This window comes from Kryptolebias marmoratus, linkage group LG22 (genome assembly GCF_001649575.2).
Source record: "Kryptolebias marmoratus isolate JLee-2015 linkage group LG22, ASM164957v2, whole genome shotgun sequence".
NCBI classification, from domain to species: domain Eukaryota; kingdom Metazoa; phylum Chordata; class Actinopteri; order Cyprinodontiformes; family Rivulidae; genus Kryptolebias; species Kryptolebias marmoratus.
Genome location: NC_051451.1, coordinates 17024638 through 17049924, shown reverse-complemented (window position 1 = coordinate 17049924; position 25287 = coordinate 17024638). Strand labels below are relative to the sequence as shown.

General features: G+C 37.5%; 1 protein-coding gene across 2 annotated transcripts; it reads right to left on the bottom strand.

The window, feature by feature from the left end:
• Positions 1–904: 904 nt before the first annotated feature.
• On the bottom strand, positions 905–25279 carry insyn2ab (inhibitory synaptic factor 2Ab). 2 transcript variants are annotated; one of them, XM_017428401.3, is made up of 5 exons: positions 24995–25279; positions 16965–18129; positions 11335–11406; positions 1871–2303; positions 905–1724 (listed from the first exon to the last, which is right to left on the bottom strand). In XM_017428401.3, the coding sequence occupies exons 2-4, from the start codon at positions 18122–18124 to the stop codon at positions 2120–2122; spliced, it is 1416 nt and encodes a 471-aa protein (XP_017283890.1). In that variant the 5' UTR covers positions 18125–18129; positions 24995–25279; the 3' UTR covers positions 905–1724; positions 1871–2119. The 2 variants fall into 2 exon arrangements, with proteins under 2 accessions (XP_017283890.1, XP_017283897.1); XM_017428408.3 differs by lacking the exons at positions 905–1724; positions 1871–2303 and adding an exon at positions 9689–10279.
• Positions 25280–25287: the final 8 nt, after the last annotated feature.

Here is a 25287-nt window from a genome sequence, read left to right as displayed (position 1 = left end):
TACCCTGCCTTAGGCCTGTTGACTAATAAATCAGGCTCCAGCTATCTGAACAGAATTGTGCAGGCATAGAATTTGAATAGATAGATTCTTTTAATCCACCATCTTCTTATTCATATCTGGATCCTTACTTTTTTTCAAGGAGCGTCTCTTATATGTTAGATTTAAGTGAACACTGTTGACCTGAGAAGCTGGATCTTGCAGGTGGTGTTGGTTTGGTCTCTTCTATTTAAAGGTTTGTAAATTACCCCCTTTTTGGTGAGCGCTGCAACGGTTTGTAAATCAGTCAGTTATAACTGAATACTTCAAACCATAAAATGGATTAGAAAAATAATCTGAGAGGAAAAATACATTGAAAAAAAACGTGATTTTCTTGGGCTTTCTGTCCCAAAACACTTTCTTACACTTTGTATTATATTTATTTATTTAGTAGCTTTTTGAATTCAGTAGACATAAGAGCACACTGGAACATCTTCAGTTGAAAATGCTTTAATTGTGATGTAGAAACAGTAGAAAAATACATAGTATTGCACATAATCACTAAATTGCACTTTCTTAAGGTACGGCTCTTTGCATGGATATTAGTGGCTTGATCATCTGTTATGTAATTCAATGATGGGAGGCCAGCATTTGTCTTCCTGACATTTCTTGTACTTTTAAAATAATATACTCAAGAGCTACAAATATAAAATCAATGTAAGAATTAAATACACACCAGCTTTGTAACAAGCTCTGTGCCACTGCTACATCACCAGGGTCTCATCTCTTTGTTTTTATGTACATGACCAAAGCGGGTGGCTACAAGTGTTTTCTGCTGAGTGATTACTGTCAGATTCCTCTAGCTCTGTATATAGCCCTTCTGCTCCTGCTGCAAGTTCAGTGCAAAGTTGATTGAGTGAGTTCACACTTTTTTTTTTTTTTTTTTTGGTGTTTTAGAAAAAAAAGTTGCATGAAGTTTGCAGCTGAATAGCAAACTAAATTCTAAATGCAAACCAATTTTGAAAATGTAAACTGAACATGAAACAAGTAACTCAGTTTTGCTACTTAATCTTGCTGCAACACCTTTAAGTGAAAGAAATGCAATTCATGTCAAAATAGCCTTTACAATTTGTCTGAAATTCAAAATAAAACAAAAAGGAGAGTTTTCATAGAAAATACTGTATAAGTTGTCAAAACATTATCTGCCTGCTGATAAAAATAGGCTTTACCCCGGAATATTTCTTTTATCTTTAAATATTGTACCTGCTATAAGAAGAGTCACAATATTTAAGCAGTAAAATTTGATTTCACAGTACTTTGCTAAAAAGATTAATATATTCTAAAATAGAAATCCTTAAAATTATTAGCCAGATTAAGAACAGAAAACAACCATTTTCTGGCTAGTTGGCTGCACAGTGAGGTAAAAAAAGAGACAGAGAGATAAAGGGAAAGAGTTAAAAAGATGGGAAGGAGACTAGATATTAGCAAAGGCAAGCCGACATTCAGTCACACAGGGGAAAAAAAGTGCTGCATGTAACAAAGAAAAAAGAAGAGAAGAAGATAGTATAGGGCTATAAGAACAGTCCATACATACTGTCACATACTGTGTTTCAGTCTTTTGCACATGTTTCAGTACTTAAATGTTTTGTGCTTTACTGGAGATGGGGCTGATGTCCATTCAAAGATTATAACTTCCTTCACATGAGACCCTCCACATGGCGCCTCTTTTCATTGCCAAGCAATATGTTCTAAGGGGAAAAGACCAAAAGTGCATTGCATTCACTGGAAGATGCATGAGAAAGGTTTAAATACAAAGTTTATCAGAACATAAAAAGTCCATCTTTACTCTGGCTAAGAAATAAATTAATGCACAACAATGTATGTCACAGCTCACCTTGTTGTTGAAGGAGTAGATCCTGTTCAGCAAACAAGCCAGAAAAAGAATAGACTGAATTTAAAATGTTTTATGTCTCTGATGTCCCCCAGCTGACCTGACAGTCTCAGCTAAATCAACTGGCTTCCGACATCTTCCATTTGTATGGGTTGATCGTCCCCATCTGCACATTTCTTCAGCCATTCTGAGAATAATTTGGGTGGTAATGCACCCAATAAAATGGCTGTTTCCAAAGCCTTCATGTTTTATTCAAAGGAACCAGAGTTTCCAACGAGCATGCTTCTTGGACTCTGTCTTGGACTTGCGTTTTGGGGTGGATGTGAAGACTTCATTGGAATAAGGCAGTGCAGGGCATTGTTTGCTGTCCATGGGGCAAAGTCTCTTCATCAAGGGCTGTAGCTTATCCTCTTGCTGTTTAAAATCCAGCTCAACACTGCAAATAAAGCATAGGAAGAAGAACATTAGAAAGTCTAGATTATTCTGTTAGCTATGGTTGTTCAAGGGCAGATACATCAGAAACATTAATTTAAATGTCTGAAAAGTAATTGATCACCACACCATTTATAACTGAGGGTTTGAGATACTTTTTATGCCAATAATCCACAAATGTTCAGATGGAGGCTTGGATGGAAGCAACAAGGTTCAAACTCCCTCACATCCACCACTGTAGCGCATCAATTGCAGTTCATATCCATATTTTAGAAATTCTTCCAAGTAATTGAGTGCTTTTTCCTGCTTTCTGCATTTCCATGTTTGAAGTCAAAGGGCTTTTCCTGCATAGATTATATTTGCATTAAAAAAAAAAAAAAAAAGAATCAGGATTTGGGTTGCTCCTGACATCAAACCTCCACATTCGTGAGTGTAATCCCAGTCTGGTCATCGTCTGATTTTGTTCCAGCACCACAGCTGAACTATCTTTCCTATTAAATCTCTCGGGACTGAGTGAAACGTGGGGCTTAATCCCATCCAAATGAAACCATTGAGGAGACGAGCAGACCCTGATTAACTGCCTGTATTCAAGCAAGGGATAACTGCACTATTGTACATCATTTCGTCTTGCTATTGATTTTTGTACTGTATTTATTCTTGGAATAAGGAATAACTTTAAAATAAATCATAGTAGAAACAATAAAGAACAAGCATCGCTCAATAAAGTTTAAGTAATACTAAATAAAAGAAGATACTTTTTAATTTAGTATCATTTTATTTCTTTTTTTAAATTGCAAAGCAACTATATATCATGCATGAAACTACAAATACTTCAGAGGATTAAAGGGAGACGGCCAAGTTAAAACAAACTACAAAACTAAATAAAAATCTGACAACACAAGGTCAAACATGTCTTTCTGTCTTTACCAGTCACACAAATGAACAATGAAAGGTACAAAGACTGCTCTGATAGGGTAACCACTTTGATGGGCAGTGTAATTAGTTCGCTAAAGGATATGCTTGACTCAAAGTAATATAATGAAACTGGAAACTGTCCTCACCCCAACAATGAGTGTCAGTTAGTATCAGAGCTCTATTAAAGCCTCCAGAGAGAGACCCCAATGGAGAGTGGCTGGATTGGCAAGCAGAGACCTGCAGTGAATCAGAGTATTAGATAAAATCCATCCATCCATCTTCTTTACCCACTTTTTCACTGCAAAACCGGTACTTATCTCCAGCAATCATTGTCCTAGAGGCGGGGTGCACCCTGGACAGGTATTAAATAAAATATAAATTGAAAACTTTGTTGGTTTATTGCTGCTTACAACTTGACCTTATTTTTTTAGCACAATGGCTTTTTAGCTTGTTTTGTTGTACCAAAACAGAACTTGTTCTGCAGCTCTTCCTTTACACTCAAATATGAACTTTTTAAAAATTCAAATAAAAGCAAACTCTTGCAGGTCTTCTCAAAACTGAGTCACTAACAATGAGAAACACAACTTTCAGAGCAGAGTGAAGCCCTTATCTTGACAAAAAAACGTTGTTTCTTGCAGTATGTGTGGCCCATCTCTTATTTATATCATCCACTGTTCCGTTCCCGCTTGCTTTTATCACTGTTTGTATCTTTAATGTTAAAACCTTTGCATCTTTTACAATGAGCATTCAAATAATGTTGACTTGACAGAAAGCAGTGTAGAAGAGCAACAGCACAGTGCAATGCAGAGTAGCCTCAACATTTATTAGGCAATTAATCACTTGGAAGATCACTGCGATTGCTGCACGCTGTGGACAAATGCCTTGGTGGGAAGCCAGAGGCAGCTCTCCATGATGCGTTTGGCACTCGGGAGCAGGTGCTTCAACAAACAAAAGCCCCTATATCTAAGATCATCTCTGTGCACAAACAGATTGAAGCAGTTGGAGGCAGGAAGGCTTTTCTAGGGCATTCAGAAAAGCAGATTAATCACCCCCTTAACTATGCAGTGTGAGTAACTCTTGCTCTGTGATCAGGAGTGTGCAGTTTGACTATCAGTGATTGTGATGTGTTGAACACCATTGAATAACTGTTGCACCTGAGAGAAATGTTGCTGCTGTGAGATGTCGTTTTACAGAATGCTCTGTTCTTTCATCTACAGGTATCTTTAATAATATTTCTCCCCTTGTGGTTTCCTCTTGTCATTCACGCTTCAGACTCTTGACAAAAGCAAGTTCGGGCCCTGAGTATAGTGTCATGTGCTCGTGGCTACGTGATGGTGTATTGTACACTAAGTCATCAGGAAATGACAAGTCATTTCCCTTTTTCTGACAGACACAGGCGAAGTAGAAACTTCCCAAAGGTGGTGTAAATATTGTGAACAACTTCTTTCTGTCATGTACAGTAAAAAAAAAAAGTTGATGTTGTATGTTGCAATGCTTTCTGCTTCACAGTCACAAGGAGAGAAAAAAAAAATCCAAAACAAAACAAAACAAAAAACTCTCATTAATGAAAAGTGAATAGAATAAGGAACTCTTTGCAATTGTGCAACAAACAACCAAAACTCTGCCATCTCAGCGTGGAACCCAAGTGCTAATTAGATCCTTTTGTCTGATCGTGTTGAAAGACGTTTGCCTTTCCCTGAACTCAGCTGTATTTCAAAGTCATTGTTAGTCCCAAATTGGAAACAGTGTATTGTGCAATTTGAATCAAATGCTGGCTCTTAGTCAACACAGGAGGCCATGAATAGAATTAAAGCTTTGATCTGAGGACTGTTGTAACATTGGCCTCTTACTGTAGGCTAGGTTGACTCAGTGGTGCACCTTTCACAGTCTGGAATTGATGCTGTTGTAAATCCTTCACCAATGCACAGTTTGGTGAAATATGCAAATGAACAAAATGAGAATAAAATTGACACAACCCCCATCTCCAGATTGTGTGTTCAGGTTATTTTAATTACTTCATCTAAATTGTAAGAACACTAATAATAGCTTGGTAATAATTTCCAGTCCTTGCTCTAGTTTCATCTAATCCCGTAGATTGTTATAATATCCTATGTGTTACACAATGAGCTGGAGGATACCACCACTGTAGTCAATTATTAGTTAAGGCCTATCTATATTTGCTCTGCACTGTTCCATTTTTCACAGGAATATATTTAATTTCTTTCAACGGTGGAAAAAAAAAAAGCTCTACCCAAGAAACCTGCTAACTGCTGGCAGTTAATATTGCCACAGAGCTAATATGCTGCAAAAGCATCCTTTATTTAGGACCTTCTAAAAACATATATTTTTTGAAATTCTCAAGGCTGCAATTAAAACCAATAAAATATAAATACTCTATATGGAGCAACCACGTAAAGAGTAAAGCTTTTGGAATAAAAATTCCCTGCGCTGCACAATAACAGTAATTGCAATAAAAGGTAAGGGGAATTTTTAATTGACTTTTTTCCCCTGGTGTAACGAACAGTGTCATAATAGTCGATTCCTGTAATACATCATGTGCAGACTCACCCAATCCATCCATATTTTTACCTGCCAAATGCATGCCCTATTTGTTGCAGTGATATATGAGATACTGCTGAATACTAAAGGTGGGAGGGGACTGTCAGGGGAGAGCTGAAGCCTGGATACGACCCACAGATTGACTACCTGAGCTCAGAAGCAGCTGGACTCCTAAATTTATTGATCATTCTGGATATGCAAGACCTCTCTGAAACTGCGAATGTTGATCTCTAGGGGACCAACAAGTTTGGTTGTAACGTTGACTCCCCCTTCAACTTTGAGCGATAACTGGTGACTATGTGCCATTTTTAGCTGGTTTTAATTTGCTCACTATTCTCAGAACTCCTTATCGATGTGTCACAGAGCAGTTTGTCCAGTAGATCACTGCTGCACTATCAGCAAGTTTAGCTCACTCAATAAAGCAAGCCTTCATCGCAGAGGTGCTGGAGATGAGATCACACAGTAGTTTGAATAAGAAAGTAGTTTGAATGACAGAACAAAGAAAGGGAAACCTGCAGGTATAAACACACTTACAACATCAGAATTAGATCTTAGGCAGTTTTGGCAGCAGGACTTATACTGGAGAATACCAAACAGCACCTTTTTTGTGCGGAAATTTGATGCTTGTGACACTTGCTTTAGCAGAGATTAAAAGTTACCGAGTGAGTGTGTTCAGTGACTGTTAAAAAAACTGTCAAATAAACTGAAATAAACAGCTATTTAATGATACATAGAACAGAAATATAATGATCTCATACTTCATTAGCACTCTGCAGAGTGCATCTTTATTGAGATTTTATTTCTACATGCCACATGCCTCGGTTTAACAACAATAGGTTGAGAACAAATCTTTTGCTACCAGAAGCTGTTCAGACTTTAATTAAACTAAGTCCTTTCACTGACATGCTGAATTGGTGCATTTTGTCTTATTGGGATATTATCAGAGAAATGAAAGAGGGAAACTCAGCCAGACACTTTACTGAATATCACTCCTCCATGTGTAGTAAGCCTCAGTCTAACAAAACACAGTATGTTGCTGTTACAAATCTAATGTTTCCACTTAGTTTTATGGCACCCTCAATCCCTTGATTATCCTATTTGCTGCATCTGCAGTAAAACATAATCAGCATGTCTAAATAAAAAAATCAGATGATTCACCTCACGAGCGCATCTATGGATTTCAAAAAAAAAAAAAAAAGCAAAAAGATTTAAATGCACTTCAGTAGCCACTCTATTTAAAGCCCTGGTTTTAAAATCTACAATAAATGCCTAAAACCTTAAAAAAAAAAAAAAAAAATCAATAAAGAGGCCTGTGTGATCAATAAGTACTCAAATTCCACAGACTGCCATTTGGACACAAATTGACACGTGCTGCTTCTGTGTCACAGTGCACATCTTGATTAGATCTAACTCGGTATGTGTTGTTACATTAATTATTTGTAATCATTGCACGAGTCAGGTAATTATTCTCATTTGAACAAATGATCAACACTGTGGCTTTTCAGACCAAAATAACTGTCTTTTTTATTTTCATTTTATGTTTTTCATAGAGAAGGGTTGTTGAATTATTTATTAGTCAATGTTAATGCCTGAGGTACACTGGAGGAAGGACTTTTTTATTGCTATGGAACTTGCAAACATATGTCCATACCCCTTTCTTTGTTTAGAATATACCTTAATCTTTGTGCGCTGTTTGATCTTATTTTCTGGGGAAGAGAAAGAAAGAAGGAAAGAAAGAAAAACAAGCAACATTTTAAAAGAAGCAGTATTTGCATGTGAATTCTGTATTACAGCACCCAAGACAAGTGCAAATACAAATTTATATTTTAAGCCACAAGACAAATTGTGACCTTGGCTTTTTCATTTTATTCATTTATTTTTTTTGTGCAATGAAATCTATTTTACTGTGTTCCCTTTTTTTAATATTAAAAACTCTTCTTTTTTGTGTGTGAGTGGGTTCAAGCTGTTAATTGTTTTGTCCCTAACTAAGTGCAGAACTCAACGCAAGTAGTGATCTAATGAGTCAAAAAAAAAAAAAAAACAGCAGCTGGCAAACAGGCAGAGCTGTGTGATGCAGCAATGACATGAAATATAACCATAACAGATTTTTTTTCTTGGCGTGACAATCGATTCTGCTATCATTTACTGGTTGAGAGAGAGCTGCCTGTCTCAGTTTCCTCTCTTATTTTCTAGCTCAGTGAAGTGCTTGAGTCTTGGAGTCGAGTCTCGGTTTGAACAAAAAGACGAAAAGGGCTGCAAAGTTCCCTGTAGAACTTCCCCCAGTACAGCATTTGGCCTTCTTTTTCTGACCTTGAAGAGACGTGAACAGCTGGTTGGATGAGTGTTTTATGCTAAAGGTGAACAGCTTACCATCAGATATATTTAGAGAAAGGTGCCATTTAAAAGCTTTATTTCATGTGCACATTTTCTTAAAAGATGTATAGACAGATATGATTTTAGCTTGCTTTTATTCAGAGACAGACACAACAAATAATTTTTTATTGTATGCTTTAATAGCGGTGGGACGTGAAAAATAGGTTCAGATCTATGTGGTGCGCTTGATATCTGTTTGCTGCAATCCAGCAGTAAATCAGTCTTTCTGTATCAATGACGACGAGAAGATGTCTGCCTTTAGATCCAGAGTCAATAGCTGTTGAACTTAAATTTTTGATTGCGACTCAGCTTCAATCTGCAGAGTCCCTTTTAAATTTTATTGACTCCAGTCCAGCAGCTCTGTTTAGCACTGATGTGGAGGAGTGGCTGTCGCTTTGCAGCCCTCTGTTAAGCTCCTGTATCTTTTGAGAGGTATCGACAGAGAACAGCACTCCGTTTCTGGTTTCGCTGCCAACTTTACATCAGAGATCCTGTTTTTGTGTTCTGCACAAGAGCAGAACATGAAATGATCTTTAGCCATGCTTCTTTGCTAAATCACCAACTCTTATCTGAGCTGGTTCATGTCCAGCAGATCTCAAATAAGCTGCAGCCCAGATCAAAGATCTCCCATGTCAGTCACAGACACAGCTTTAAGGCTCTTAGTTTAAATTTCCTCTTATTTATTTTCTTACGCATTTCTTCTTTTAAAGAAATGTTTTAAGCTGAAACGTTAGTATATTCCAGCAGTTTAAGGGAAGCAAAAAAAAAGAGAGAAAGTTTTGCCACAGTATTTGGAATAACTCATTTAAATCATGGATATTAGAGGAATATACATTGCTAGTAACATCCAGGAAATCCCTGAGTGGTGCCAAGAATGTGTTGTTTTGACTGCTGTGTGTGTGTGCATATGTGTGTGTGTGAGTTAAAGTGTTCCAGTGTAAAAAGACCAAAACTGAAGAGCTGGATGCATATTGACTGCTTGATGAGACTGAACAGTGTAAGAAATTCCTCTTCTCACATTTAGAAAGATAAGATACTGTCTTTTAGCTCTTTTTTTATGTTTTAAAGGCAGTGAATAATAGTAAGATGGTTTTGTTTTGTTTGTTATTTTGGCCATGGCCCACTCTGAAGTCAGAAAAACTCCATTCCACCCGAACTTGAACTGAAAGTACAACCGCCCATGCGGAAAAAATAGGGCGAGCTCGCTGTTTTATATATAGTATATGTAAAGGTCTAATTAAAAAAAAAAAACATGACAAAACTAAGACACTTTGGAATTTTGTGACCAAGACAACATTATGTGTCTTTTGTAAGTTTGTTGAATCCCATTCATGGTACAAGAACAGCTTTGTGTGAAAGCTAGTGGTTTGTCATTTCCCTTAAGCCTTAGTAAAACAGCTGCTGCTTTCAAGTTCCTTTGTAGTCTTTAACCACATTTCAAGTCAGTTTGACTAATATCACCAGAACAGTTGAAGATTATTTCTGATTGGTCTGGCACATTTCACTTTATTTGTTTTATTCCTTCAGATTAGTCGCCTCAGACTCAGAAAACGTAAGTAACATTTTTAACAAATCATTACATATATTTTGGAATTAGTGCGTTGATTGGTTTGAAGAGCTGCACACATGAAAACAGGGTGTATGTATGTAGCACAAGCCAGACAAGCTTGTGCCGACTATTAGACAAAAGTGACAAAATCATAGCCTGAAAGGATTTTCCACCAGCCTCTTGAGGTATTTTCCCTTCAGGGTGTTTAAGAATACTCACACCGTGAATTAAAAGTGTCTTGTGCTCAAAATTAAATGTCTTTACGGCTGCAATTTATCTTGATGTGAACCTATGAAGACCATATTGTTACTCTTGTTCTTATTCAAACACTTCCAAATGTTTCTTAAGCCCTTCATATTGCACGTTTTAACCAGGTTCAATACTTTTATTTGCACTTCCATACCAAACAACTGTTGAAGAACAAGCATTATATTTTGCCCATATATTTTTTTATTCATTCTCTAATCCACCCATCATGCTCATACTCACATCTGTGTGTCTGAGCTTTGAATATACTGTTGGGTTTTCCTGTTTAAGGAACCTGAGCATCCAGAGGAAATCCAGCTGAAAGGAGAACATGCAAACTGCAAACAGAAAATCACCACCTGTTAAAGTTTAATGGGGAAATTAATTAAAATGTTTTCATGGTTTTCTGCTAGTTAAACACTGTCCTAAAACACTCCAGTGGTCCATTTCTCTGATTAAAAAATGTCAATGACTTGTTTTTGTGTCAAAATCCTGAACTGGGTTGATTGTGCGTGCGGTGTTACCTCCTTGGTTGGTGACGTAGGAGGCGGGGCCAGCTGTGGCAGACCGCTGTGGGACACTGAGGAAGTTACTGTCATAATGTTTGTATATATATATATATATATGTCATAGTGCAAATGGAAGCAGAAGTAAGTTTCGTTAACAGGAGTACCAGTTTGAAAACATTTTCTTTTTTTTTATTATTTGGTATGGAGTAATGCTGTCATCACTCCGACAGCGGGTGCCGGTCTGACGCCTGGAAATTTTGTAAAATCTTCTCTTCTTCTGTGTGTGTGTGTGTTTTAGCAAAATGAACTGCAACATATCCAGAAGTATAAAAGATTGCAATCATAATTTGTTTTATCATTTGACCTCAGTATCTCAATAACACTGTGATAATGGAGCCCTGCTTTATGGGAAAGAAGAAGAAGAGCCTTGAAGAAGAAGCAAAGTGTCACACACTCAACACTAATTACTGCATGCTGCTAAGAAATAAATTAGTTTTATCTTGTAGAAATGATTTCTAAACATAATAGAGCTAAACTGAACGACACTGAACTGCATCAACGTGATAATATTCAGCTAAAGCAGTTCAGGAGCAAATTATTTAAAGTGTTTAGATACTCAGTATATACTTAAATCAAATTCAAGGGTTTAATTAATTAAAACTGCCAAGCAAAAATTATTAAAAATGGATCAAAGGCAAACTTAAAAGGAATCATATCACTTCTGGATTTTTAATAGTAGGATTCTATGAACATAAAATTAATTTTCAAATAACTTTTTATTTAAGTAAATAAGAAGAAAATGGTTTTGGGGAGTTAACATGGGATAAAAGCACCATACGTAGAACTATATTCAGTGTTACAGAGATGCTGTGCAAAACACCCACCTGTAAATGATGCAGGCGCTGTTTCGACACGTGTCACAGTTTGCCGTGTCTTGTCCTGTTCTATAGGAGAGCCTGTGAGAAGCGAAAAAAACAAATACATAGACTTTACTTTTACATTACAACACCGGTAGGCATCAATTATTTTTTGTTTCTGTTTTGTTTTTATCCAGCTTTGCTTACAATTAAAAAAACTGCAGAAACTAAGACACTGCAAATCTCTTAGATTTGGTTAATTAAATGTGTGGACTTGCAAATTCTGCACAACAGGATTATTTTTGCTTTGCCATTTCAGAGTGTAAAATAAACAGCAGCATAACTCATATGTAATGAAAAGTCTTAAGTCTTTATGCATAGTTTCTGCTCCAACGTACATCTTCATGTTGCATCCAGCTCTGTCCACTGTAGACTGCAGAAAACACAACCAGTTTTTCCTTGTTGGTTTGTTGGCTTTATGATGAATGCAATTTTATCCTGAAAGCTCTCTATGCAGCACATTTGCACTATATGTCACAGCATGTACAGGTAAGAGCTTTAGTGATATGGGGATTATAGGGAAAGAGCTGTGTTAGGACCGTATGTGTAATTGCTTGCTGTCAGAGTAGCCCTTCACCCTGATGGATGACATGTGTAAGGGGGTTCGACTTCAACTGTTCACGAGGACATGAGAGGTGGCCACACCGGGGGAAACAGAATGGCGTCTGCGTGGATCGAAAATGCTGATGGGAGCTGAAGGGCAACGAGTTCATCCATCCTGACCCATTCTCAAATAAAGTGTTTTCGAACAGCTGTGGGCAAGGGCGGTAACTCACAGCACAGACAAGGTCCACTCCTGTGCTGGGTTGTTGCCCGGATTTTTACGTACGTCACTGTAATTTAGGGAGCTTCACTCTAATAATCAAAATGCATTGACCCAAATTTATAATCGCTGCCTGTACTCAACAGAACCTTCTCCTAATCAGCAGGAAAAGTTCACGACCTATTCTAATGACACTATAATAAAACACAGAAGGTTAGTTACAAAGCATGTTCATAGAAACACAGCCTTTTTTTCAGCTAATAATTTGCTCACATCAGCTCTTCTGTAATATTTAATCCTTCCAGTTTCAGTTTCCACACTTCCTGCCTACGTGCCTTTGGCTCTGCACACATGTGAACAAAAGCTACGCTAAAGGTCACTGTGTCAGGAGGCACTCCAACTTTCATTTACAGTGCTTTACAATGTAAATTATGTCCAATATCCTGTGTGTCACATCATGTCTTGTAAACAGAATAAATTCAGCAATTTTGTAAAAGAAAAGAACAACACAATTATTGTATGAAAAATTTGGAAGGAGCCTGTTTTTATGTTGAACCATAACTATAAAAAACAGTATTTGCACAATTGTATGCATAATGTGTAATAAAGTTAAAAGTTTTTAATTGCAAATGTTCAAAATATAATTGGGATACATCTGCTTTTTGCAAAACCACTGAGATAAACACAATAAAACACAGAACAGAAAAACTCACTGGCTATGATGCCTAAGAATTTATTGAAATTTTCAATAAAAAAGTCTGTCTTTTATGGATAACTCACAAAAACATCAAGAGTTTTACTTTTTTTTTGCATATCTTTACTGAGGTTTCAAAAACCTTAAAAGAAGTGAAACATTTGTGCGGGCAAATGGAATGTTTGTACTTCCTTTTCTGGTGATACAATTGAAATGTCTCCAGCAGGCAGGAAAAATAGAAAGAGGTGACACAGAAAGCAAGCAAATCTTGTGATACAATCCATATTTATACCAGGATCATTGAACATTTGAGGAACAGTAACACAGGCGAATTCCCCCAGTGTGATTTTGTTATACTGATGAATAAAAACCTCAATGCTGTTGACTGATGAAAAGCATAAAAAGGAGCATTACTGTCTTTTTAAGGTGAACATGTTTAGGAGTCAAAACACACCCACAGCAACTCTTTTTAAAAAGAGAAGCAGAGGTTCATTGTTATTCTTTTGGTATATTTAAAAGAGAACATCACCCCACTTGTTGACAGTATCCGTAAGGATGACTCATTCTTACCATAAATCACTTTTTTTCCTTGATCAAGATCTGCAGTTTTTCACACTAATAACATTTTCACCTTTGTATAATTGTCCGACCTAACAACAAACAATTCCACCCTTCATGTAGTTTTCAATAACTATAATGACAGTTGCATAATATTTATCACTAATATTTTTTGTCAGCTCAGGAACAATGGCTCTTCTGTTTGCTTGTGTTATATTCTAAAACACAGACAGAATAAAAAAAGGGATTCCACCACAATTTGTCAACAGCAGTTTAAATGTGATTAGATGTAACTGTCGACATCATTGTTGAAATGTGAGCCCTCTGAAAAGTCTTTTATTAAAGCTTTCCAACAACAAAATGATTATTTTAATCCAGTTAAGGGATTTTTGGCTTTTAGCTAAGAAAGCAAGAAAGCTGAGATATGAGCTGAGGTATGTTTGCCAATAATGATTTGATCTACATAGTAAACCCAAGGCAACACATTTTTTTAACAGTGAGCTAAAAAGCCTAAAACCAGTGATAGTTTAGTTAAACTCAGATCAAGGTGGCTAAAAGTGAGTCTTTTCTTCAACAAGATCTACGTAGGGAGTTCAAGCCGAAACTGAATATGTGTGGGTGAACCAGCTGAAAGGAACTGTATTCTTATTTGTCTTTAATTTCCTCCTTTCTGCTTTTGATGCTTCAGGATTGTCAGTGAGTTGTAAGTTCACTTTCAGAGTCAATTTGGCTCCCTGCAACACAGCAGTCAAAAAGCCCTCTAATTAGGGCCTTTTTTTTTTTTACTTTATGACCTTGTGCCTTTCACAGCCTTTTTATCTGTTTTTTTTTCCTGTTTAAAAAACAGCTATTTTAGTTCACCAAATTACTGTGAAAATATTGAGTAATCATACTAAGTAGTTGACATCTCACCATTTACCAGTGCAATCATTATCATTTTTGTCATTATCGAGCATCTGTATCCCAACAGTAAACTCTGTTTTTCAGTCATTTAGATGTTTTCTTCTTGCCATTTCTGTGCAAAATCAGTTTCAGCTGGGCCAGCCACATGCAGAGCATGACTGGATGCTAATCATGTACTGTAGCTACCAGAAATTGTTTTTTATTATTATTTTCCTCCTTTGAAATCTATCAACATAATTCAAACTTCAATTTTAAATTTAAGTTTTTTATATTGAAGCAAGTTGGTTCAAACTCTTTTAGTGAGAGGTGGAAAGGGAGACTGACAAATGAGATACATGACATGTAAAATACATTACGAGTGGACAAAATGTATTTACTGATACTTACAGGGGAAGAAATTTAATACTCAATTCAAAGTGCAGCCTTCTTACAGGACGAGCCATGCAAAAGTAAAAAAGAATATTTCCAAGTGGCCTATTGAAGGCAGCTTTTTTTTTTTTGTTCTAAAACTGCACTTCTCTGATTCACAATGCTTCGACAGAACATAGTGAACCAAGCATAGTTTTGCGGAGATGAAAGGCAAAACATTATGAGGCCGCACTAATTGGACCCTTAAAATCAAGTTCCACAGAACACTGTAGGGTGCCTCGTTGTTCACTGGATACGGAATGGGCTTCGATAAAAAAAAAAGGGAAAAAAATGCTTGCCATGAGTTTTAAAGCTGGGAAATATTGTGCTACCACGAGAGTCCGGCTGTGAATATGTTTTGCTAATGTATTTACTCTTTTAAATGTTTCCAATTAAATGTGAAGCAGAATAGTTTGTGGTATTTGGTAGAATTAGAGTCAGAATCCAAGGAGCCTTCAGTTCATGTCTTAAGATCAAACACTCATGGACACCCTCGAGTATTCTTCGCCCTTGTTCTGAATGTTTAAAGTTGTTTTGTTGGTAAAAGGGTACTTAATTAATGTAAGGAGGGTGTGGATCATGATATAGCTGATGACTGTTTAAGTAAAATAGCAGATTTTCAGTTTAGGTTCAAAAACTGATGATGTTCCCATTTACCTTAACTAAAGGGTCTGTTTAGAGCCCTTACATGTAGCCGCTATGACTGGAACAAACCCAAGATCAAACTTTAACAGGATAAGGACCGTGAAATTTTAGGATACAAAACAAGGATTAATAAAGAAGAAAAACAACATCCAAACTAAAACAAAGATCCAAAACCATGATAATAAGTAAAGAACATTGCCTTGATGGTAATACAACCAGAAAGTCTGGCTTTTGTATTTTGTGCTGATGGCAGATTGTTTTTTTTTTGTTTTTCCATTTTTAGAAAGGTAACTTTGTCTGTTTCTCCCAAAAACAGACTGATGTGAACTGACAGCATTTGTTCACTGTCTTTGTGTTTGGTTAAGTTTGTGCCCAGAAAATTCGGCAGCACTCCAGTGCAGCGTTGATATATGGCTCCCTTCATTACATAATGAAGTTTAAGGTTACATTTCTGGATGTTGAGTGACAAATCCTGAGTTCATGTGATTATATTGATCACAGTGACATGACAGTTTCTCTGGTAACACAAGAGACGCACTGAATTGTGGTTTTTACCCTTTGCAGCTATTTGGTGAGATTTTCACTTTTTTTCCTTATTTTTATACATCATTATGAATGTAGCTGTTAAAACATCTAATTTCTTTACACTCTTTTTAATTTCTTTTAAACTGATCTGTTTTTTGTTTCTATGCAAAGCCAATCCATACTCAAAAAAACTAACCCTTTGGTAGATACTCTTTTCTTGTCCAGTTCAGATAGCTTCATATGTCATCTATTAATCTGCTGTCTGGAAAGCCTTACAGATTAATGACACTGGACAATAAAGACATCAATTTTTCCCCGTTTTCTGTTTTTATTTTCTAATTAACTAATTTCCTAGTCAATTTTGGGCAAGGCTTTATAACCTTGCTTAAAATAGAGTTTGCGGTCTTTGTTTCCCAGTATCTTGTTTTAATGATGTCAAATATACCTGAATGATACAAAAAACTTTTTATTGATTGTTATTTTGCAGGTTTCTTCAGTGTTTAATTCATCAGGAGATAGCTTCGATTTTCTCGTAATATCATGCTTACTAATGCTGATTGTTTAAAAGAGGCTTACGCTAATTTAACAAAGTAACAAACTGCAGCAGTCAGAAAGCTATTGAAAATCATGCTTAAAAAAATATTTCTTTTAATTATTGTAATGCCATGTCTTTTAAAAAAAGAAGAGTTTTAAAATTATTTGGCTCCATATCCATTTATTCAAGCCAACTTCTCTTAATTCCCCATATCCATTTTGTGTTCTTTTGAGTGACAGTTCATTTCTATCACTATTTCTTCAGATACTTCAGATGCTTCAGATACAGAAAGCAAAATATAAAACTTTAAAATTTTACAACAGTTTAATGTGCCAGCATGTAATTCGTTCTTTTGTCAAAGTTTTAACAAATATTTTGTATTTTAATTTTTGTTTAAATCGATATTATCACTTCAGCAATACCCAAACATATTAAAATCCTACTGAAATTGCACAAAATGTGTTTGATCCTATAAATTGGCTTATCTCTGTGTTGCTTAAGATGTGCATTTACATTGTGTATTGAGTGTGTTTAGGACAAGCACTTGTAAAAGTCGCTCCACTCACCCTTCTCTTTGTGCTTCACCTTTCTCCAGCTCCTGAATAACTCCAAGAAGAACCTTGATGGTCTCCTGGCTTGAGCTGATGAGGCTCTCCATTGCCTGCAGCTGTGCTTTGATATCCTTGTCTCCAGATAAGGGCATTATTTGCTGGCTGCTCCCCATGCCTGGGGCCTTTGTGCCCCCTGGTGGAAAGCTCCCTTCCCCCTCTACTGATTGCTGGAGTTTTGATGAAGCAGACACGTGCCTTGTCCTACACTTCCCTTGCGACTGCACAGAACACTTGGCACTATGTGGAAACGTCTGCGATTGCTGTTCATTTAGTTGTGTACCCTTTTTCCGTTTACAACTTCCAGAGGGGCTTCCTATAGACTCCACATGTGTCAATGAGTTCCATGCAACTGGGCCCGTGCCCTTTGGTTTGTCCTGTGAAATCTCAGAATCCACCAGTTGACATTTTGAGGAAGTGCCACCATCCGTGCCTTCTTTGGATAATCCTTTATGTTTGGTCCATTTCCCACAAACCTGGTACTCTGGTTCATCCTTAGAAGGAGGTCCACTCGGATGGCTCTCTTCCGTGAAAGGTGAGGACTCTGGACATGAGGGTCCATCCACACAGTTGGCACTGGAAAGCAAATCATCTGTGTCGCTGCTGTCGTCAGCATGGTGAAGCAGGGCTTTTGTCTGCCCTACAATCTTACCCTTGAACGTCGAAGACTCTCCAGTTGCTTGTACATCCTCTCCTCCTGCTTTTATATCACTCAAAAACCCATTGTTGTGTCCTCTGTAATCTTCCACCAAAGCAGTGTGTTTAAACGTGTGTCCTTTTTTTCTCTCGAATGGGAACGTCTTGTACCGCTTAGTGAGGTCGGGGGAGGTCTGAACACCAGTGCTCTTGGTCACATTTGGAATAGAGCGTCTGGCAGGCATGGTCATGTACTTTCTGTGGGTTACTTTGCAGGAAATGGATCGTGAGCGTCTTCCCAGATACTCGTTCTGAGCTTCGCAGATATCCTTAAAACGCACTTGTAAGGCTTTGTTTCTCTTCTTTACCTGCTGCTTGCCTGATTCTGGTTCGGAGTGTGCGGTGTGTGACTGGCCTGTTTCTGAATCAGAGTCATCTGAATTTGAGAGAACAGCACATTTAGTGTCCTCTTTGCTCACCATATTTCCTGAAAAGAGAAAAAAAAAAGCTATTTAGGGTGCTATTCCATTTTCTTTTAAGAATACTTCAACCTGTGATCAGCTATCCATGTTCTCTTGAGCTCTTAGAAATATGATATTCCAGTAAAACATTGTGAGCTTCTGTTGAAAGACGCAAAAATTACATTGAATATGTATTTATCAGCACACATGATGAAATGTGCTTCATGTAGGGCATTACAAAACACAATCAAGATAAAGCTAAGAACATTTTGTCAAGAAGAATAACACTTTAAATATGTATGTCTGCCTGTTACCAAAACATCTCACGAACCACTGGATGGAGTTTAATGAAACTCTGAGAACATAATCACTGGATGAACATCTACAACTCTAACGACACAAACTCCAAGCACTAACAGACTGTGAAAGATGGTAGATGATATGTGTTCCTTTGAAAAAAGCTTAGCCTTTTGTTTAATTTGATTAGAATTTGGCTCCATTCTGTTTTCCACTTTTAGATGTTTTTTTTTTTTTTCTGTTAACATTCTTCATGAACAGACACACAGGACCTTCATGATTAATGCAAGTTTCCCTGCTTTTAATTTCAGCCAGTTTTTGTCAGAACAATTATATTTTGTCTCTTAGTTTGAAAGCTGCAACATTTCAAATAGAAAAAAAAACATCTCAGGCTCTCATCATACATCATTATATCATCATTTAAGAGAATAAAACAAAGCAGAAATGAAGGACTTTCTTGTCTGTTAATAGTTTTGATGCACAGCTCCCCTCCTCAAACACACTTAGCTTTTCCTCAGGCAGTGACATCTCACAAGCCAGTTTTCTGGCCAATTGTTTGATGATTTGCTTCAGGAGACCTTTTTGGAATAATAATTGTCTTCACGCTGCTGTCCTTGCTGTGACTGCCATTATTTAAACACTCTTTACAGACTCCAATGCTTAACTCACGGTAGAAACAACTTTCCTGTTAACATCGGACACTACTGCTGAATCATTTAGTAACCAAGATAACGTAATGTGAGCCGATATTGTTGTTGTCTGTGGGAGGTGTGTGCTCAACAGGCTCATTAACTCATTGGACTGCTAAAGTGGCTGACTTTGCTTTTGCTCATAAATGCATTACACCAAGTTTGTTTTATTGATTTATCTTGTAGGGAAATAGCAACACTCACATCTTTCAAATACTTTTGGCTTTGCAGTTTACATTAAGATTATGTCATTTTTGGGGATCCCTACAAGACTGGTGCACATGTTGTCCTCTTTGATGTAACGATGTGTATTAGCCTGACGTTCACTTGCTTTTATTGTTTCATTTAAAATATAAATTAGAGGAACAACATGAGCTTATGAGACAGTTTTTATTAGTGTTTTTCTTCCTAGCCAATCACATCTACACTGCTTCTCTCCTGAAGAATACAATCAGCCCCACCTATAGCTAACTGCATATCCAACCTGGCTTTTTTCAGTGCAGCTTCATAGCATTTCATGGGAAATGTGAGCTGCTGTGTTGAGATTACTTGATAGTATATTCCCCACAGTGGTTGGAGGTGTTTTGTTAAGAAACGACTGTGGGATATTTGCAGCTTAGCCCCCTAGCTAAAGGTGTTTACTATATAAAATATTCCTCTTGTGGTCTGAGGCCCCTAGCAGAGGAAATGGCCTTAGAGCAGCTGTGGCTAACACATAGTAGACTGGTAATAATAACTGGTGTTGAGCTCCTCAAGCTGTATCCACCTGTAGGCACTGAAACTCCCCGGGGGGAAATTTATTATCATCACTCCTGGATCTCAGCTGCGTTGAGTGAAGTGGCGAGGTCAAAAACTAAGCACAAAATATGAACTGTGGATGCTCTTCTGTCATGCTGTAAATCTGTTCTGAGTGAGCAGGCTGAATGAATCGACCTTAAACTCTGAAAACAACAACAAAAAAATTGATTGGGAACTCATTTGTACATGAACTGTAAGTGATTAGATGAAATATAGAGTCAGCTTGGAACCACTTCAGCATATTTGTGAAAAAGAAACACTTTAGTGATTGTGTTAAAGTCCTACAAAAGGTATTGTATTTATAACAATCTGATTTGCACAGCGGTTCAACAAAATAAGCTAAAAATGCTTTTAAAATGTAAAAAAAAAACAAATTTATGAACTCTTATAAACTACATAATTTATGGGAAATAAAGGTTTATCTTCACGTGTCTGTACGATTAGCACCAGAAATACTTGAAAAGCCGATCACTCGTCTTTCTACTATCATACACACACATATTAATGCTTAATTTTTTCTGAAGTTCAAGTATAATGGCATAAAATGCTCTACATAGATTTAGATAAATCATTCACAAATGGATTAAACAACTAAAAATAACTCTGCAAAATGGCTGATTTCATGTGGAAATTTGAATTTTAAAAAACAGACTACACACAACTGAATGGAGAGAGATGTTATGAGACATTTCCTTGTGCAAATGCAAGTTTCATGCTTTTGCACAAGGAAATGAAATGATGGCTGATATGGTTGAAAGGAAACGTAAGAAAGAGCTGGTTAATCATTTTCATATGACAAGACATTATGCGATAAATAAAGTCCAATGAATCGTTTATTACCACACAAAAGCAAGCTATTCATGGTGTTGCAGCTCCTCTGAAAGTAATTATGTTTTATCATCCTGAGACATTGTAAATCCATCAGTGTGATTGTTCTGGTGGGAAATTTACACTGAAGAGACATTTTCTTACTGTCACTTTCACTACCTCTGTAAAATTTGTAAAATAGGAACTGCACGGATGGGTTAGAATATTGTTCATTTCTGGTGTGCGGTTGTCTGCATTCATAATACATATAAAAACACATTGAGGTAATGGTTAAAAGTCTCAAAATTTGTTACAATTAAAGATCAATTAAACATTGATCTTATTACAACTAAAAATTCCTTAAAGGAATGAATATTGTTTGACACCTTTCAAACCAGAGTTTTAGACTAAAATCAGATTATGATAAGAAATGGCAGAGATGTAACTATTTTGTATAATAATAGAATTGAACTTAAAGTCTGTGTTGGGGACAATGCCCATCTATTACCATACCACATTTTAGCTCAATTTATGAAAGAATAGCTGAGTTAAGGCCTTTTATGCATTACTTAAATTAAGTTGGCTGTGGCAGCCATCTTGAATTGAGTTGAGTCCAAAAGTTAATCAGCTGTAGATGTACACTCAGTGACTACTTTCTGAAAGTTTCATTAAAACCATTCAGTGGTTCATGAGATATTGTTCTAACAGTCAGACAGTTGATTCCAACAGTAAATGGTAAAGCTTTAAATATAGATGTTGCACAATCACTTAGCCCTCAGAGTATATGTTGGGAATCAATCTCAGCTAGTAACACATCAAACTGTATCTCATCATCTGTAAAACTGAGTAAGCTATAGGCAATTTAGTGTTTGCTAAAATCTCTTTGCTGTAATAGCCATCTTGTATTGAAAAGGTAAATCCTTGCAGATGTGTGTCCAATTACTTTCTGAAAGTTTCATAAGAACCTGAGTGATCTGTGAGATATTTTGCTAACCGTAGAGACAAACGAACACAGAGACCCAGGCAAAAACATTATCGCTGTGGCTCTGCCTTCAGCGGCGGCGGGCAAAAGGTAGTTGTTTTTTTGGTGCATATGTTCCTGAATAAGTGTGTTTGCATTTGTGTGTGCTCACTTGCATGTGCTTTGTCTGCATGTACGAGCCATAAAGGAAAAAAAAAAAAAGTGTCAGGAGGCGAGTGAGTATTAGTGTGTGTGTGTCACCTTTTCAAAGAGAAACCTTTGCCAGCATCTTAAAGAGCGCACACACAGACACAAACACACAAAAAAAGCAGACAGGGACTGATAACAAAAAGCGGGAGGTGGGGCAGGGGGGGTGGGGGTATTTTTTTTCCCAGACTTCCTGCCTAGTACTTTACTGTGCAGTCTGTTCATGGAAACCAAACTCTCAGCTCTACGTATCTGCTTTTAAAAAACAATGCATGCCAGTAGCTGCATTGCTTTTAGAGGCAGATGGAAAAAGAAAAGAAAAAAAGAAAAACTGGCACAAATAAAGCAACTAGCTCAATCTTGTTATACAGCAACAATATGGCATGCTGTGTCATGAATTCACACACAGTTGTTTTGGAATATGGAGCGGATGAATGTTATTGGAGGCCCGTATTTGTTCTGAAACACAACTTGATATGCACTTTGATTTGTCAAGTTGCTGTTTGTTGAAGCAGTTTCACAGATAAAGTAGAATTTGTTCGAGGCTGATTCACATGAGATCATATTATTTCACACTCAGAAACACCAATCTCACACCACTGAAAAGGTAATCACATCTGCAGGAAGTCTCCTCTAAGCGCATGCAATTTCTCACGCGGTCGTGCAATGCATGCAAAAACAGGCTAAATGGGATCGCACAAAAAAGGGAATCAAGAAAAGCTCTTTAATGAGTTATTATTGTTGGAAGTCAGATACAGGGAGAGTGAGAGCCGGCTGAGTGAGAGACTGTTGTGACACATGAATGTATTCAGACTGTTGGAAGAGAATCTCCTTTTTCTCAACGTCTTCTTTCTCCTCCTCCTCACAGCAAGCTATCTCTGCTAATGACCTGAGGTCCTTCCCTGATTTGGCCTCAGCTATCCAAAGGATTATGAATAATGTATTGAGTCTAAAATTGCAAAAGTAATCCTCCTAAATCTCCTTATGTATCCTGACAGACCACGTTGTCTACTCCAATTGCCCTTCAGTTCTTTAAACAGAAAATGCTGCGTGTAAAAAAAAAAAAAAAATCTTTAGCTACAGTAACTTCATTGATTATCGTGACCTCAAAGCTAGAGAAACATGATGTTTGTGAGGACTTTGAATAGAGGTCTGTATCCATTCCTCGATGCAATGGCGACTCTGCAACACTGCTGACTCATGATATTTTCCTCATCGCAAACGAGAGAAGAGCAGACTGCTTTGCCGAGATCTCCTTGTATCCCTGTCTGCCTACATCAACATAACAAACACTGAAATGTATCAGCAGGATATTTACATTCGATAACACTGTCCAGCTGTTCTCATAAGTAACAGCGGTGGCCTAACACGTTTCAATCAACTTCATCAACCCCAGCTGAACGCATTATAAACACGACACATTCTTCAGAGTTCCAGTCGATCTTTTGATTAAACTGCACCAAAATGTATCCACTGCAATTTAAATGCTTCCTTTTCGTTAAAACACAAGTTGCTGTTTGTGTTTATCATCCCTCATGCATTCCACTGTGCAATGACTCCACTTTGCATGTGGAATTTCTCCTCACCATTTGCATTAATTAGCGTGTGACATTGCACCACCCATTTCCTTCAAAAGCACAATGAAAAGGATGTGAAGTCATTGTATGCTTTCGTCCTGTCCGTGAGGTTGTGTTGGGTGGTCCTGTATGATGCTACGGTGGAGAACAGGTTTTTTGCCTCTGTACGGTTTCTGTTGCAGTAATATTTTTTTTCTCAACACTCCTCGGTGCTTGTGTGTCGAAAGCAGAGCCAGTCAGTTTCCAGAGCTCCACAGTCACTGAGACATGCGCTCCATCTTTATGCCAGCTGTCGCACAGAGCTATCTGTATCTATCCTGGCTGCAGGCTACACCTGTGAAAGTTTGCTTTATGACTTTATTAGCTTTAAACATTTATCACGGAGCAGCGGTTTCCATTATGGCAGAGAGGGTTTAAGAAGCTCCCATCTCTGAAGTCTTCAGTGAGAGTGCAGGCTGTGAAATGGATTCTTGGGAGGAGTAAGTTTAAAGAAACTGATATGAAATAGGACATTTTTTTCCCCCCTCTGTTTTATTTGGGTCTTTGTGGTATGATATCAAGAAAACTTTGTAAGCATTTAAGCCTGTAACAACCCTACTGTATCACCTTGAAGAGTTCAAAGACAAAGATAATGATGACTCTGAGTTTTTGTATAGCATATGAATAAAAATTTAACAAGTGAAACTGATGCTTAAATTAAAAAAAAAACGCACACACAAGTGGCACCTTAAGAGCAAGAGTGTCCTATCTTTGCTTCCTGTAAGATTAGGTTTTTAAAGGAATGACCTGCAGAAAAGAGGGACAGAAAGAGGGAGGGGGTGGGTGGAGGCAACAGCTGAGACCAAATACAAGTGCAGCTCTGTATGTGATGCAGTACCCCAGAGCCCTCCAGATCAAACATGCTATTAGTCACGATAAGCATGAATTCCGCGTTTATCAAATCCATATGCAGCGCACCACACCTTGCATTTAAATATAGTTCCGAGAAGTTCGACTAATAGGTGTTTTCCCATGATGAGGGTCATCATGCTGGCTGTCTGTTACAGTCAAAAACACAATTGTCTATGAGTAAGCACTCATCAATATTCGTCACTATCAAGCCCAGGCAGGTCACAACTACAGCAATCTTGATAATCAGTTTCTGCCTCACTAGGTAAATGCTGCATTTCTGACAGCAGCTGCAAAGACATGCATCATGTTAAGTAGATATTATTCAAATTCAGATGACATCACCACTTATCTTCATCATTCAGTTGTGAAGAAAAGCATTTGCCACGTTCTAATTATTCATTAAATCTTTAAACGCCTTTGTTGGGGAAAAAAAGCCTCCTCCCTAATTTATCAAAAATCTAATGCATGCATGGATCATATGCACTGACTGCAAAGACTTTAACAGTAATCTGTTGAATTTCTGAAGGACTCATTTTCACTTTTATTTAGAAGACAGAGGCAAACGAATCCCCCCACTCTTACTGCAATACCTCTGATTATGTGTGCAACTCCAAAAAAAAAAAAAAATTAAATTAAATAACATGAAAGAAAGTGTAGGACTTACCTTGAAAAACAGATCAGAGGTGAAAAGGACAAGAGAGCTCAGATCCCCTGCAGATCCAGCATTCATCCATGTATTCAGCGGGTGCCAGGGTACCATCCGACCGCTGGAGCAGTTCTCGCAGGCTGCGGGAGTGCTGAGAGAGAGGCAGCCGGTGCAGTGACAGCTGGAGGAGTTGTGGCACATCCGGGCAAAGATTCAGGTTATCGGGATAGGAGAGAGGGGGGGAAAGCAGACAGACATTGTCTCCAAAACCTCACTGATATCCACCTCCCTCCTCCTGCCTTCTACTCCAT

Excerpts from the sequence above, each read along its gene's own strand:
- insyn2ab (XM_017428401.3), bottom strand. The coding sequence starts at position 18,124 with ATGGTGAGCAAAGAGGACACTAAATGTGCTGTTCTCTCAAATTCAGAT. Across the intron at positions 11,407-16,964 it reads GGTGAAGCACAAAGAGAAGG|GCTCTCCTATAGAACAGGAC; the intron begins GTGAGTGGAGCG and ends CGCTTCTCACAG. Across the intron at positions 2,304-11,334 it reads AGCGCCTGCATCATTTACAG|TGTTGAGCTGGATTTTAAAC; the intron begins GTGGGTGTTTTG and ends CTTTATTTGCAG.